Source organism: Chroicocephalus ridibundus, chromosome 8 (genome assembly GCF_963924245.1).
Source record: "Chroicocephalus ridibundus chromosome 8, bChrRid1.1, whole genome shotgun sequence".
Classification (NCBI taxonomy): domain Eukaryota; kingdom Metazoa; phylum Chordata; class Aves; order Charadriiformes; family Laridae; genus Chroicocephalus; species Chroicocephalus ridibundus.
In genome coordinates this window covers 28,905,021-28,919,652 of record NC_086291.1, presented here as the reverse complement: position 1 = coordinate 28,919,652, position 14,632 = coordinate 28,905,021, and the positions used below count along the sequence as shown (strand labels likewise).

The 14,632-nt window shown below is 37.7% G+C and overlaps 1 protein-coding gene across 5 annotated transcripts in view; it reads right to left on the bottom strand.

Moving 5' to 3' along the window:
• Positions 1-14,534, bottom strand: part of SWT1 (SWT1 RNA endoribonuclease homolog) — a 33,454-nt gene extending 18,920 nt beyond the window's left edge. The window contains exons 1-13 of one of the 5 annotated variants that reach the window (XR_010072152.1): positions 14,323-14,534; positions 13,415-13,489; positions 11,234-11,292; positions 8,952-9,705; positions 7,556-7,621; positions 7,361-7,417; positions 6,602-6,731; positions 6,358-6,459; positions 4,583-4,771; positions 3,911-4,004; positions 2,443-2,579; positions 1,482-1,633; positions 47-185 (exon numbers count right to left, since the gene is read on the bottom strand). Coding sequence is in view for 2 of the 5 variants with exons in the window: in XM_063342906.1 (XP_063198976.1) it covers positions 47-185; positions 1,482-1,633; positions 2,443-2,579; positions 3,911-4,004; positions 4,583-4,771; positions 6,358-6,459; positions 6,602-6,731; positions 7,361-7,417; positions 7,556-7,621; positions 8,952-9,705; positions 11,234-11,292; positions 13,415-13,480 (1,945 nt within the window). In the remaining 3 variants the exon portion in view is untranslated. Of the gene's footprint in view, positions 1-46; positions 186-1,481; positions 1,634-2,442; positions 2,580-3,910; positions 4,005-4,582; positions 4,772-6,357; positions 6,460-6,601; positions 6,732-7,360; positions 7,418-7,555; positions 7,622-8,951; positions 9,706-11,233; positions 11,331-13,414; positions 13,490-14,322 lie in introns of all 5 variants that reach the window. The other 4 variants (XR_010072154.1, XR_010072153.1, XM_063342907.1 and 1 more) reach the window with 4 other exon arrangements.
• Positions 14,535-14,632: the final 98 nt, after the last annotated feature.

Genomic DNA, 14,632 nt, shown 5'->3' with positions numbered 1-14,632 from the left:
GAGTTTTTTTCACAAGTTTACAGTTAACGTTCTCAGAGATTCTTACCTGTACAAAGGTGTTTATAAAGACATTCAATGGTTGAAAGTAAACTCCTCGGCACAACGTAACCAAAAACAGCCATCCAGTGTTTTTTATAACACTTCAGCAAATTTGCCAATGTCCATGGTGGCTTCAGATACAGTATCTGAAAGACAGTCCATTATAAATTCAAAGGCTGATTTTCATATAGACATTTTCCTAATACATTCCACAAGTGCTCTATTCTTCAATAATGTTAAGATTTGTGCTTGCTGAAGTAGAATTTTAATGACTCCTCAGAAATAGGGCTATATTCAGATTTAACAAGTTTACCTATTAAAAAAGATTTGATTCAGCAGCATCATGGGTTAAACAGCCATGTTCATGTAGAAGCATTCAACGTACAACCATTTTAATGATTTTTGGTTCCCCTTTCCTCAAACGCTACAAATACTCATAAGTTATCTCTTAAAGTGATTTAATATGTTACTTGTGTACAAAAGTCAGCACAATCGTAAGTATACCTTTGATTTTCTAGTATTGTTAGAAGTAAAAATAAACACACTTTTCCTAGCTGTGACTATATATACATAAAGTAATATATGCATATTGCAATAAAATTGAAATTTATAACTACCAAGTGAAACCAGAGTTTGAAAAGATGTTTAAAGAAATCAACTAAGTTAATCAGAACTGCCTAAAAGCTTAACAACTCATCAAAGCTCTATCTTGTGGAGCAGCAGTCATCAGATGTTGGTAGGGGTTTTTTTTTTGAAAGCCACAGAGGCTTATCTGCAATGAATTTAAACTTCTAACTAACCCCTACCAGCTATAAAATGGAATCTAAACCAAAGCATGGATAATTTGAAAGTGCCTTGTACATGAGTATTTATTGTCTTGTTAACAATACTTTTGAAAGAGTGAGAGTCTGGAAGTTCTCTTTAACACCCTTGTAGTTCTGTATCTGCATTGTAACCAATTGATCTGTGAGCAATTTTATCCACATGGTATCTAAAAATACTGTTCTGATGGGGAAGAAGTGCCTGCAATAACAGTGACTCATTATTATATAAAACGTGATGGAATAATTTCTTGAAGGGCATATTTACAATGCAGTCATTTAACCATACTATAAAAGCAGAAATAGACATTTAATGCAACTAATAAAAAATAAAAAATAAAAAAGTTCTGAAAATCCACGCTGAACAGCCAGCATCTCTCTTACTGTATTATTAAAAGACTACTAAAATACTGCACAGTCATTATGGGTCAAATTGAATAATCTTGTTATAAAATGAGATAGTAAAACTGAACACTGAACTGTCCACTGTCAGTGAACTGTTATGTTAGTCAAATAGGTGACTTAGCTGTTCAGCTTAGCACAGGTACTGAGATTAAACTACCAACGACATTTAAACCTCTTAATATGTGACATATCAAGCAAGATGACATAAGTAACCACCTCCATCCATAGGTTTCCGAATGCAATTTTCATTTCAGTCTCCAAAATACAAGATAAAGCTTCTCCTAAGTTCTTTTCAAGGTCTGGAAGTATATTTGGGAATTGCGCAGTAAGGCTAGCATCACCTCTTTCTGTTTTCTCGAATTCTGTATCTGTCAAACCAACGATAATAAAAGGTACTTATTGCCAACTGTTTCTGTATCTAATTTATGTTGATAGTACATAATTAACTTGTCCCCATAAATAAAGACAGACTGCACTTTATGTTATAAAGCAGATGGGCTACATCTAATTAGGTTTCATGTATTTCTAGTTATACCCACTTGTATTTTGAGTATTTTTAATTATGAGCTACTAACCAAGAAGATTAATTTCCCCAGAGAATCATTCATTTGTGATCTTAATCCACATTTCTTTTTTCTTTAAATAACTTAGAATATATACAGCCAGTGGGGTTATCAGCAAGTATAAGATCACCTTTAATACTGTAAGCTGTATTTGTATCTTTGAAGAAATGAACAGGCAACCAAACAATCAAGTTCTACTGTTCGGGCTGCAGCTAAAGGTATCAGCCTAAGATGTAAGGAGTAATCTTGGCATACTGAATTTTACAACTACTAAGAACAGGACCCAAACTGGCTCAACTGGAAAAACCTCTTTTCAGTCCTAAAAAGTTCAGGACACCTTTTAAATTACTACAAACACAGGAAATTTATGCTGTGTTTTTTCTACAAAACAAAAATACAACACATTTGAATTTCCTAGAACTCTAGGAGACTGATACTTCAATAAAGGTCTCAAACTTTAGGAAACCATTTACCTTTAAAAATAAAAAATCTGCCCCAAACAAAAAGCATTCCTGAAGATTCAAAGTATATGAAAACTGAAGTTTTCTGTCTCCTACACTGATTATTACGTTGCGCAAAACCCAGGATATTAAATGCATATCAAACAAACTTACCACATTTTGACTGTTGCAGCTCAACACAGGTCTGGTGCCTGTTTACATTCAGATTCTGTAGAGCAGTAACTAAATCAGCTTTGCAGAATGCCTTGACCTCACTCACAATGGCTTTATTACATAAATTTTTATCATCCCTAGGAGAAGAGAATTCATTGTTGACGTAAAACTGGCATTACTACATAGTAAGTAATAAAAGTAACACACTGAAAAAACTGTCTTTGGCAAGCTTATTTTATGAGCTTCATTATATACAAAGTTTTCTTTCTCAAGCCATTAGAAGCAGTTCAAAAAATAAAACCAGAAAATTAACTAATGTATCGATTCTGAAAAAAATAGAAACATACAGAAAAATGTTTCGGGCTCTAGGTTTGCTTTAAGAAAAAACTGCTATACAGCAATGATGCTTAGTTGCTATGATCTTCGAATGCAAACAAGGTAATAATTCTAAGACCATACTACCTTATTTGACTGCTACAATAAATCTTATTTTTGACACCCTTTTTTACTGTTCTGCTGGCCACATCATTGTCCCAGATGCCGCCCTGAGGTATACACTGCTCCACCAGAACTATTACAAAGATGCACACGTTGAATCCTAGTACTTCCTCAAAAATTCCCATTGCTTATATTGATATAGGCATTTTCAGATGAAAAGCACTTCTGAGGTCACCTCTTGTTCTTCACCCAGAGAAATCTAAAATCATTATCAATAGTGACTGGAACAGTGTTTTCAGCCGCAACCCAATCCACACACGTCAACTTAAAGAAACCAACTGATGCCTAGTGTCTTAACCCCATTTACTGGAACTACGCAGGAAATGGTTCTAAGCAGAGACCAAAACAAAGTGTTTACAGTGCTCTCAAGGAACATTAGGCCTTTAAAAACTAGCTTCATGGGACTTGTATAAAATTGAGAATCAATACTCAGAAGCCAGCTGTTATCCTCACAAAACAAGAACAGAGGCAAACCTATCTCCGTATTCCCTCTTTCTAAGATAAATGCTTAATGCCCATTATTCTCCACAAACCAGAGGCAAATCTATCTGTATCTTCTCTAAGATTAACCTCTGACAACCTTTAACACTGTTCCAAACCAGGTGCACAGAAACAAGGTATCTAACTGGATGTCAATCATTAATACAAATTATTTTTTTTCTATTTTGTAACTCCAGTAATATTTTTTTTATGAGAAAACGAAATAAAATCCGAGAAAGCTATTCTTTAAAAAGTTTTAAAATTGAGTATCAAGCAAACAATTCTACTTCAGGCCTCAAGCACATGAAGCTGATTAAGTCTACAGTCTTTGTGTTTTATTATATCCTTCTAGCTTTTAAAAGGGTGATTGCTCTTCAAAAAGCTTACTTCAGAAACAGCTCTTCATTTTAAGATATGATTTGAAAATAATGTATTTGGCATGAGACTAACTGACACCTCGTAAGAGATGTAAAATCACACAGGAACTCACGTGCAGAGTATGACCACAGCTTGAGGAAAGAGGTTCTGATACTGCAGACAACATTGTAAAACACGATCATCATTGTTCTCGTCACTCAGGCCATCTGCAAATTTAGTTAAGACAGTGCTGACATGTTCACAAGTACCTCAACATTAGAAATATTTCAGCGTAGTCATGGTACTGTTTTTAAATTTAACACTCCCCAAACAAGGACAGAGAAGTGTAATGTAAACACAAATCTCAGCTTTGAATTCTTACGTACTACTGCACTTGAAAATGCTACGGTTTTGCCAGAAAACATCAAGTGAGCCACATGTAAATTTGAGTATGTTAGATTTTGTGAAGACTGAGTCAAAAGCAAAAGCACACAACATATCCTTAGCTCACAGGTAAAACTAACTAGATGAATTTTTATTAAGTAATCCCCCGCTTACCAACAGATGTAGCTAAAAGTGAGAAATAACTGATAAAACAATAGTGAACAAAGTACTAATCTGAATAAGGTATTTGCATACTGTAGCCTCCGATATGCTCTGAAAGCTGCTGTAAGCTATTAGCTAATTTTAATTAGCAAATTGCAGACTGAAGACTGTATTAAACTCAAAATTTAGTGCTAGGGCTCACTTAATGAACTACAAAGATTAAGTACCCAAAAAAAAAAATCGATTGCACATATCTTACATATTTTTTGAGAAGCAAGCTGCATGGATTGCCCCCACAATTTTGAATCTTGGTTTTTGAGACACATGTAGATGAACTGGACTGCAGGGATAGCTTTGTCCCGAACATGCTGCAACATTTTCCCCTTCTTCAAGTTGTCCAACTCTTGGAGAACGACCCAGGGAATTATTAATGCAAGTCTGTTGACGCCTGGAAAGAAAAAAACCCACAACCAAAAACCAAAGATATTTTGAAGGGCCACACAAACTAGTACAGATAACTTTTAACTCAAACATCATATTTACGTAAATTCACACCGATCTTTTTTGTCAGTAGTTTTCATATTCCACGCTCAAGAGTATCTAGCATTAAAAAATGAACAACTGAAAAAGGTCAAGTTCCCTCTTTCTAATCTAACCTCAAACTGACACTACATTAGTTACATGTAAAAACGATAATATTAGGCAAACAAAAGGAAGATACAATTTTAATCAACAGTATACTTTGATAACAGCATATAGGAATATTATACAATATATCTGCAGCATTATCATCTTGTCACACACTCACTGTAAGATGTTAAAGCAAGGTGACAGCAGCTGAAATAACAGGCTGAAAATACCTAAATGAACACAACAATTACTGTGCCAAAACAAACATCAAATAAAAGGAGCAATGGTTTGTGCTAATTGCCAACCAGCATTCCTAAGCCAGGAATAGAAAGTATGGATGCTGGACCATGGTTTTATTTGTATGTCGGTATGGTCTGAACTTTAAAACTATCACATATGAAATACATGGTAAATCAGAAATTTAATGCCTGTTCTGTTGGTCCACCCACAACAAATACTTCAACTGTTTTCTTTCTCATTCACGTTATAAGAATACAGTTTTGAAAAAATATATTAATATCCATCTGCTTTGTAATAAGTAAGGTCAGGAATCAGCAACCTTCTGAACATAATGGGCCTGGTGCAGGACCAGAAAGTGGGAACTGCAGTATTCTAAAAAAGGTACCCCAGTGTGCACAGTGCAACACCATTCCTAATATGGGAAAGAGAAACACAGTCTGACACACTCTTGAAAATTACTCAGACCCTTATTATTTTCCAGGTGGCCGGAATAAGTGTATTCATTAGCGGAATGCATCAAAGCATCCGAAGTATTCTGGTAGATTCCAAATATGTCTACCTACATAACAGATTCCAAATATGTCTACCAATAACTGACATGCACAATCCTAACCCTGCTAACGTTAAATCACTAAAAGCTTCACAACATATTAAAGCCAGGGTCTGCAAACCAAATTCTTGAGAAATTGCTCACACATTTCATGAATTCTGTGACCTTTACCAAGACAGAAATAAAGCACTGACTGACTGCTTATCAGATTTTAAATGTTTATAGATTTCTAGAAAAAAAAAAAAAAAACGCTAAGAAGAGAGTGGAAAACATCATTACCACTAGTAGTGGACTAAATGCTTAAAATTATGTTCTTACAATAGGTAAGACTTATTTAACTCTAAGAATTCATGCACATTTCTGGGGAACATCGACCATGATTCTCTGTAGGTAAGTAGATACAAGCATAGTGTGTTCTACTTTCACAGCTGAACTTTCTTTAAGAGGCAGCCTATTTGGGTTCACAGAACCGGCCTCTTAAGTGTGAGCCTTCTGCCTTTATATGAAACCTGCTGCCTTTTTAAGGAGCCCAGGTTTGTTTTTCCCTCACATAGACTGAAGTTTTTACATTTCTTTTCTTAAAATGTCGTATTGATCATCATCTGTTCACATACCTGGTATATCCTCAGATTTCAGGGATCTGACAAACTCCAGGTGACTAATCATTATATTTGTGTCAATCACCACTAATATGTTCAGACCAGAAGTAAAAGCCTCTGGGGGGGGAAAAAAAGAGAAAATAAACAAACAAATAAAAAGTTATGAAAAAAATCAGTTGTGTACTCTCTCCTCAGACCATTAGCCAACTGTAATAACTAGTTGCAAACAGATACGAAAGAACATCAAATCAGGACATACCAGCAGAAATATTTAAATCTTGTTCTGGAAGATCTATTTCCATACTTGTAAGTTCTCCACAAGTCTGTACTACAGACAGTGCCATCCGCTTCTGAACACGAGCAACATGCAAATCTTCAACTATCTGCATCTACAATGAAAAAAATTTGCATGCATGAAATCAATTGTAAGGAATCACTTATGAATTGTTCATGAAAAAGATACTTTCGCATTAATGCCACTGCGTTAAAAGTGCCTAAAAATGAAGCATGAAACATTTTTAAGTTGGTACAGCAAATGTAAAGCAATGAGAATCTTCTGCACATCCTCCGCTGTAAGTCCACAAAAGATATCCAAAATACAGCCTAGAAGACTTGTTTACGACCTTTCTACCTGGTACCCAAAAACTTTGTTCTGTTTTTTCCTACATAGACTGCAAGTTTCCTGACAGGTGTTTCTTTCAAAAATATGTATCTTTTCCAACTTGAAAGTTAGAGGATGGAAAATGAAATACCTAGAGTATGTAAGCAACTATGAAGCCCCCCTATGTTGCAGAGAGTAACAGAAAGGCAATCTTTCTATCTCAGAAAGTTCCTGATTAGCAGTACTTTAGCAAGTTTGTTTAATATTTGAAAAAAAATGCTCCACAGTTTTTGAAGCGTAGATCATTAGCCAACAACGCAAAATACTAGGAAAGGTCATAGAATGGTCCAGCTACACAACCTCAGTGCCATGAGTTTTTAATATAACTCAGAAGCGTCAAATTAAAGCACTACTAACCTCTTGGTCTGTTTCTGGGTTATGACTCTCTTGAAGGGATGGAAAGACATCAAAGCTCTGTAGGAAGAATTAAAAAAAAAAAAAAAACAAAAACACCAACATTGCCAAATATCAAGGAAGACTGAGGAACAAGCAATCTCCATGTCAAGAGTTTCAGAATATCACTCCTTAGTGTTAAACAAGTACATCACTAACCTTTTGGACAGACTTTACGTCCTCTCTATCTTGGTAGGAGTCAGACGTGCACGGGACGTCAAAATTCTAGAAACAAGTAGGAACATGTATCAGTCTTTTAGAGTGCTTTTTAGAGAACACTGGATTCAAGTGAATTGAATACGTAACATAAAATAAATTTTCGATATCCATGATGAAGCATCTACAGTATCATTTCAAAATGACTTAGAAGGATGGCTTTCTTTTAAAATAAATACAGTGGTTTACACAGTAAGCCTATTTTTATGATCTCTTGTGGGTTTGTGGCTATGCTATTCTTGCTCTGGGCTTCCCAGTACAAGACAGACATGAATTTAAGGGAGTGAGTTGAGCACAGGGTCACTAAGATGATAAAAGGACGGGAGCACGTCTTACAAGAGACTGAAAGAACTGGGACTGTTTGGCCTGGAGAAGAGAAAGGGGAGTCTTATCAATGTTTATAAATATCTGATGGGAGGGTGTAAAGAACATGGAATCAGACTCTCAGTGGTGCCTGGTGACTGGACAAGAGGCAACGGGCACAAACTGAAACACAGCAAATTACATCTGAACATAAAAAAACTCTACTTTTTTACAGTAAAGGTGCTTGAACAGGCTGCCCAGAGAGGTTCTGGAGACTCCATCCATTGAGATAGTCAAAACTGGCCTGGACAACCTGCTGTAGCTGATCCTGCTTGGGCAAGGGGGTTGGACTAGACAATCTCCAGAGGTGCCTTCCAACCTCAACGATTCCATGATTCTGTATGTAAGTACTACCTTTGCATACACACAAAATGTTCACGCTACCATAACATGAACGGAAATCATGTTGCTAGGCACATTAATGAGAACTACAACAAAAAATAACCATGCTCAAGCTAAACCTGAGGTGCCAAGGAAAACACAAGCTAGAATTTAGAAACAAACTGATCACAGCCAAACGTGAAGTTCCACAGGAAATTTAGTCCTAGATCTACAACATATTCTCCTGGTGTCACTTTGCCAGCAATAAGCACCTGTTTGGTGGGCAAGTTCTCATTGGTTCAGTTTATTAATTCAAAAAATGATACAACCATGTCAGCTCAAAAAAATTTCTGTTGACTTATATCTAAATTGAAGCACTCCACACCCTCAGCAGCAAAGTAAAGCTACAAAAGCATACGTGCAGACACAGCCCTAATACACAAGATCTTTATTCTTCTAGTTTGTTTAACCATTTAGCAGAGCAGAGAAATATTTTAACCTGGTTTACACTGGTATAAAAAAAAAATCCATCTAGTTAGCTACGAAATCCTGTTTGAAATCTGTAAGACAGTCTGCTTATATAAAAACTGCCTGCCATTCAGAAACTAGCCTGAAACATCTACCTGCATTATACAAAGAATTGGGTTCTCATTACCTGCTTAAAACATAATGCTGTGGCTTCAAAGTCCCTTTCTTCAGTCCCTGAATTACCAGTAGCTTTATCAGAACCAGCATCCTGTTTTTCCCTTTTACAAGAGTCCCATCGTTGTCGTCTTTCAGCTGAATAGCGTGATGGTGTGTCTTTATTCACATGCCGCTTTTTCTTAGAAAACTCCTTATATTCTTCTTCATACTCTTCTTCCCAAGTCCTAGATAACGTATTTGGCTTCTTAGTGAAAGGCCTCTCATCACACACAGTCCCTGTAGAGGTGTCAGATGGCTTTTTTGGAATTCTGACATCTTCACTCCGTTTTTTGGATCCATCTGCCTTTTTACATGATACATGTGAATTGTACTCTGATGACTTAAGTTTTTCCAACATAGTTCGTTCCACTTTCAACTTCAGTTTGCGGAGTTCAGCTTTCTGTGTCTTTTTCTTTAGTGCCTTGTCCCTCTGAACTGCAAAGCTATGCCAGAGTCTTTTTCCTTCTGTTCCATCAAAATGACTTTTGTCATAACTTTTCCTGCTAGTAGCCACTACATCAGGAGTGCGTGCACTTTTTCCATGTTTAATTTCTTTGGCTTTAAATTGGATAACTATTTTCTTTTTCTTTTCAGTTTGGATTAAAGAACTGTCTGTGGTTTTGCTTCTATTTGGAGATTTTTCTTGGGATCTTCCATCAGCACCATGAGAAATATTAGAACTTTGGTCTTGCTTCTTCTCTTGCCTATCTTTCTCTATTTTGAATCTATAAGAACATTGCAAAAAAAAAAAAAGTAATGTAATCTAGCTCAGTTAATACAAAAGAAGAACAATATAGATTGTATGTTCTTAAGTATGAACTTGCAGCAACATCTGTCCTTTAAAATAGTTTGATACGGCATTTTTAGTATTTACATTTCTCCTAGCTGTACAGATATTTCAACTTGCAAAACTGAGAAAAAGCTTTTTCTGCATTCACTATCTTTTGGTTTGAGAGATGCCCTACAAAGTCTAGTTTCATCTTATCACACAGACAATTTTTAACAGCAGTTTAGTGATATATGAGGTGTGTCACCCTAAAATTCGAGTGCACAGCAGTTCAGCTTGGTTGCACAGTGCCATACACCACACAGCGTTCAAACAGCGCCAGATAAACAGACTGGAGTACTTGGAAAAGGAACAATTGATGGGAATATAGTAACATTCTACAAAAATAATGAATTACATGAAAAATGAATAGAAACTTTGCTTATAAGAGCAAAGAAAATAATAAATTTATCATACACTAGGTTTAAAATATCCAAAGGAAGTTTCTACCCTACTCTTTAATAGGGTTGTCAAAAATGTTGGGGAGGTAAAGGCCATTTGGCAAACTCATGTAGGACAGGTAACTTAAACACACTGATTGGCATCCAACTTCTGATTTAGGAGATCCCTAACTGGTTCTTGGAAGCTAGAAGAAGGGTGTACAACAGGAAAAAAAATTTTTGTAATCTTGTTTCACATATTCCTTCCTACGCAAGCCCTACTGGCCACTGTCAGGGATGGGGTACGGGACTGGACAGAGTTTTGGCATCAATATAGTTACTGTTTTACAGTTGTATCATACTGTACTAACGAACAGTGATTAACAGCATGTATACATGCAGCTAAATATCCTATGACGTGCAACTCCAGTCTAACAGAAAAACTGCAACAAGGTTTTGCCATGATTAAGAAACAAGCCAAAACTTCCATCTCAGGATTCATGAGAACATTCTGTTTATATCAAGTAGTTTTCAAACACTGTTTACATTTGCTACACTCAAGGTAAAGGATTGCTTTCTTTGCCTTGGAACCAATTACTTCAAATATCAGGAGAAATCAACGATTTTGGGACTAGGACTACAGGAATCTATTAAGGGTATTAAGTTCACTGCAGAACTATCCTCTAGACTTCACAGGAGCCTTTTTTTGCTAACACGTGTAATATGCAATTGAGAAAAACAAGGTAGTGCTGAAGACAAAATAATTGATCTTTTTCTGACAGCAGTGTTGGAAGGATGTAACTCCTACCCTATTTGAAGTATAGCAGCATACATTTGAGTTTAAAAAAAAATTCTGAACCCTGTCTTCTCAACTATCTCGAACTCCCCAGCTTAGACAGAATCCACTTATTAATGCAATGCCAACACTTCATCATTCAAAATACTGTATTTTATTTGGTGAACAAGTCAAACAAAATTCTTAAGTATTAAAAAAAAAGTCTGCAACTGTTTTAAGTAGTTCCATTTAATGATAGAGCACAAATTTACCTCTGAAATTCTGTCTCTCCTTTCATTGCACGGTTATAAGATCTTGCGTCTTCTGAGTTCTGAAAGAATGAAAAAATCCAAGGGCTCATAGAATAAACTGTAAAAATATAGAAGAAATACACTAGTATACGAAATAGTATAGTATATGTAATATACTAGTATATATCACTAGGTGAAATATACATTTTTGTATATTTATAAAAATTCTTCAGGAAACGGAAAGTTACCTGAAGACTGTTTCCAGCTACCTGCTAGGTAAGGTCAGAGGGGACTGGGCCAAAGGTGCGGCTCAAATTTCTATGAGAAGCTTTTGTGCAGAAGAGACATTTTATTAATTCTCATCAGATTTACTCATTAGGTGGAACAGTGTAAAACTGCAGCTAAGTAGGCCTGGTCAAGAGTAAAGACAGTCCCCAAAGAAAGAACTTGAACAGTCGCTGTTTAGAAAGCAGTTCTATATTGGCATATCTATATTGCAAGCTGCGTCATATTCATGTTGTAGAATAACTGGAAGGCAACTTTGATCGGGTCAAAACAGAAAGCAGTTTATTATCGCAGCTATGGGACAGAACAGAGAGCAGCAAAACAACAGCCTCTGCTTCTATGAACTCTGCCCAACAAGGCAGTTAATTTTTACATGCCTTTGGGTTATATGACTCAGTTTTCCCAAAACTACAGCAGGGTGTAGGAAATTACAACAGAGAAGGATAACACATGGATTACTTAAGATAAGGCAGCTCCAGAGAGTACATCCTTTTACAAATAATTCACTCCTTCAATAGTTGGGTCATGCTGACTCATGGGGTTGTTAGGTCACTGCTGCAGAGATTTTCCTAACTAGAGAGGCCTGCAAAAGCCTACGAGGACTTAGCTATTTCACTTCCACATTAGAAAGCAGTCTATTAAAAAATAAAAGGGCTACACAAACCAGTGGAGTCCTAACGAATTACGGAAATTTTGAAAACTTCTGCCTGTGGTTGGTTCTGGAGGTGTCACAGCAGCAAAAAAAATGAAATCATAACTTAGGAGGCCGTTAAAGGCTGCTGCCACCGAGGATCGTATCAATGCAACCTGCTGCAGGAAGACCTGTTCTACTCACATGAGTATAATCAAATAAGAATCAAAAGTGTTTTATTGGTTTATTAACAACTCGATTAACTAGCAACCAGTGAAATACACACTCAGGATCAATACTAGCAATACAACAAAAAAGCTATAATAATAGACAATTACAAAGTGATACCAGATCAGATAATTTGGTACCACTGAATAATAATAAGTTTTTCAGGAGAAAGAAAAAAGTTACAAACACTTAGCTTTGAACAACATTTTCTACATGAGCAAAAGCCTTCTAACGTGTATAACTCCATTTATAAGGCCATAATATCACATTCATTTATAAACTGTTTCAAACACTTTTGGGACATTTATGATAAGACAGGTAAAAACTCTCCCATTTCATGTATACCTTAACAAATCCAGGGGAAAAAAATCTAGCAAATTTAAGTGTGGATTTATTAAGCTACTGATTTATTGGCTATGTATTACTCTACTGGCAGGAAATAACTTCCCAGAAGGGGATACAAATAAAAAAGAACGCAAAGGTACATACAAGTGTGACCAGAAAGATTATCACCCCTGTAACACCTGCATTTTACATGTGCTTCAGTGGAAGCTTACTCCCTAGTTACAAATATGGACTAAAGTATACTAAGAATCTCAGTCATTCATTTACATCATACATAACCATACAGCGGTTAAAAAGAAATATTTCAGAGTTGTTTGCTAAAATGCTGTGAAGTACAATTTGTGATTAATCAGAAAATTAAAATATAAGATCCAAGATAAAGAACAATCCAGGAAAACAGTAGTGGTTTGGGTAACAGTTTTAAGCTCCACTTTCCTCAACCAATAAGATATCCTAAAATAAATTTTAAAAAAATCTCGAATTTTCTGATACCTACACTACTCATAGCCTCTGGAGAAAAACATAAAGTAGTTACCCAGCTAGAACTTGCAGTTATCTGCCCAACTGAACCCTCTTGCTGTTCTTAATGACCCCACCTTTAAATTTGATTAATTCTTCTGTCACAAGACTGCTAAACAATTCATGCTCTTCTTTCGAACGTGGGGGTTTGAATTAAAATAATGATAAAATAATAATAATACAACTGTTCCTACTTTGTCATCCCGGCCATCCAAACAGTCTTCCTTTCCAGTTAATTTCTTCAGTTTCTTTTTTGACATCTTCAAATCCTAAGAGAAAGCGTTGCCATTATTATTTATTTCAAGTTTTTATTTCCAGCTGATATAAAAACCAAAATTTAACCGCGTAGAGAAAAAAAATACTCTTCTTCTGTTTTCTCATTACAGATCCACAGCAGATTTCAGCTGGGTTAATTATTCACATCGTACTACTAAAGAGAGCTTCACAGAAAAAAAAGGATGGCAATTACTTTACCATCTGCTCCAGAGACACATATTTTGTACAGCAAACATACCCGATTAATAGAGACAAACATCCTTTAACATTTAGTCATACAACCGTCAAGTTTTAAAGCAGTTCCAACTACATACCTCTCACCGTAGGCCCCCCCCCCCTTACCCTGAGGCGGAGGGAACATCGTGACAACTCGCACCACACAAACTACTCCTGCGAGCCTACCACGAACGCGAGGAGGTTTAAGAGGGCTGTAAGACAGCTCCACCAGAAGCTTCCAAAGCTCTAGAGGCGCGTTTCCAGAGCCCAGGTCAACTACCTACACAGACAAGCCCACAAGAAGCAGCTCAGCCATAGAGCAGAAAGACAAAGTAAACACAGGGCCCTAAGACAGCCTCCAACATGGGCCGCTTCAAGTAACTGAAGGAAAAGCTGCTGCTCCGCCGCAGCTAAACGGCAGCAGGCTCCTGCCCCCGACCCCAGGCGTGAGGGAAGGGCCAACACAAGCGGGACCCCGCTGCCCCTTAGAGCAGAGGCCGGGCGGCCTCCCACACCCCGCCCGCCGGCTGCCAGCACCCCCTGCCTCCCTGCCTGCCTCCTCCCCGGCTTCGGGGCGGCCGCCCCTCACAGCCAAGCAGCTCGGACGCACCTTCCCGCCGAAGAAGTCAGAGCCGAGGCGGGCAGCGGCTCCGCGCCCCGCAGCCCCGTCGCGCCGGGCGGCCTCGGAACGGGCGGTCCTGGTGGAGAGGCCTCAGGGGAACCCCGAGCGCGGCCCCGCTCTGACGCCGGCCGCCTCCCTGTCAGACTCAGCCTAGCCCGCTGTTCGCCTGCGGGAACCGCCGCGGCCCCAACCCCTCCCCACCGCGGGGCGCGCTGGGCAAGGCCCAGGCCCCGTCAGGAGCCGGAGCCCTGAAGCGCTCTGGGAAATGTAGTCGGCACAGGCCCACCTCCTCTCCCAC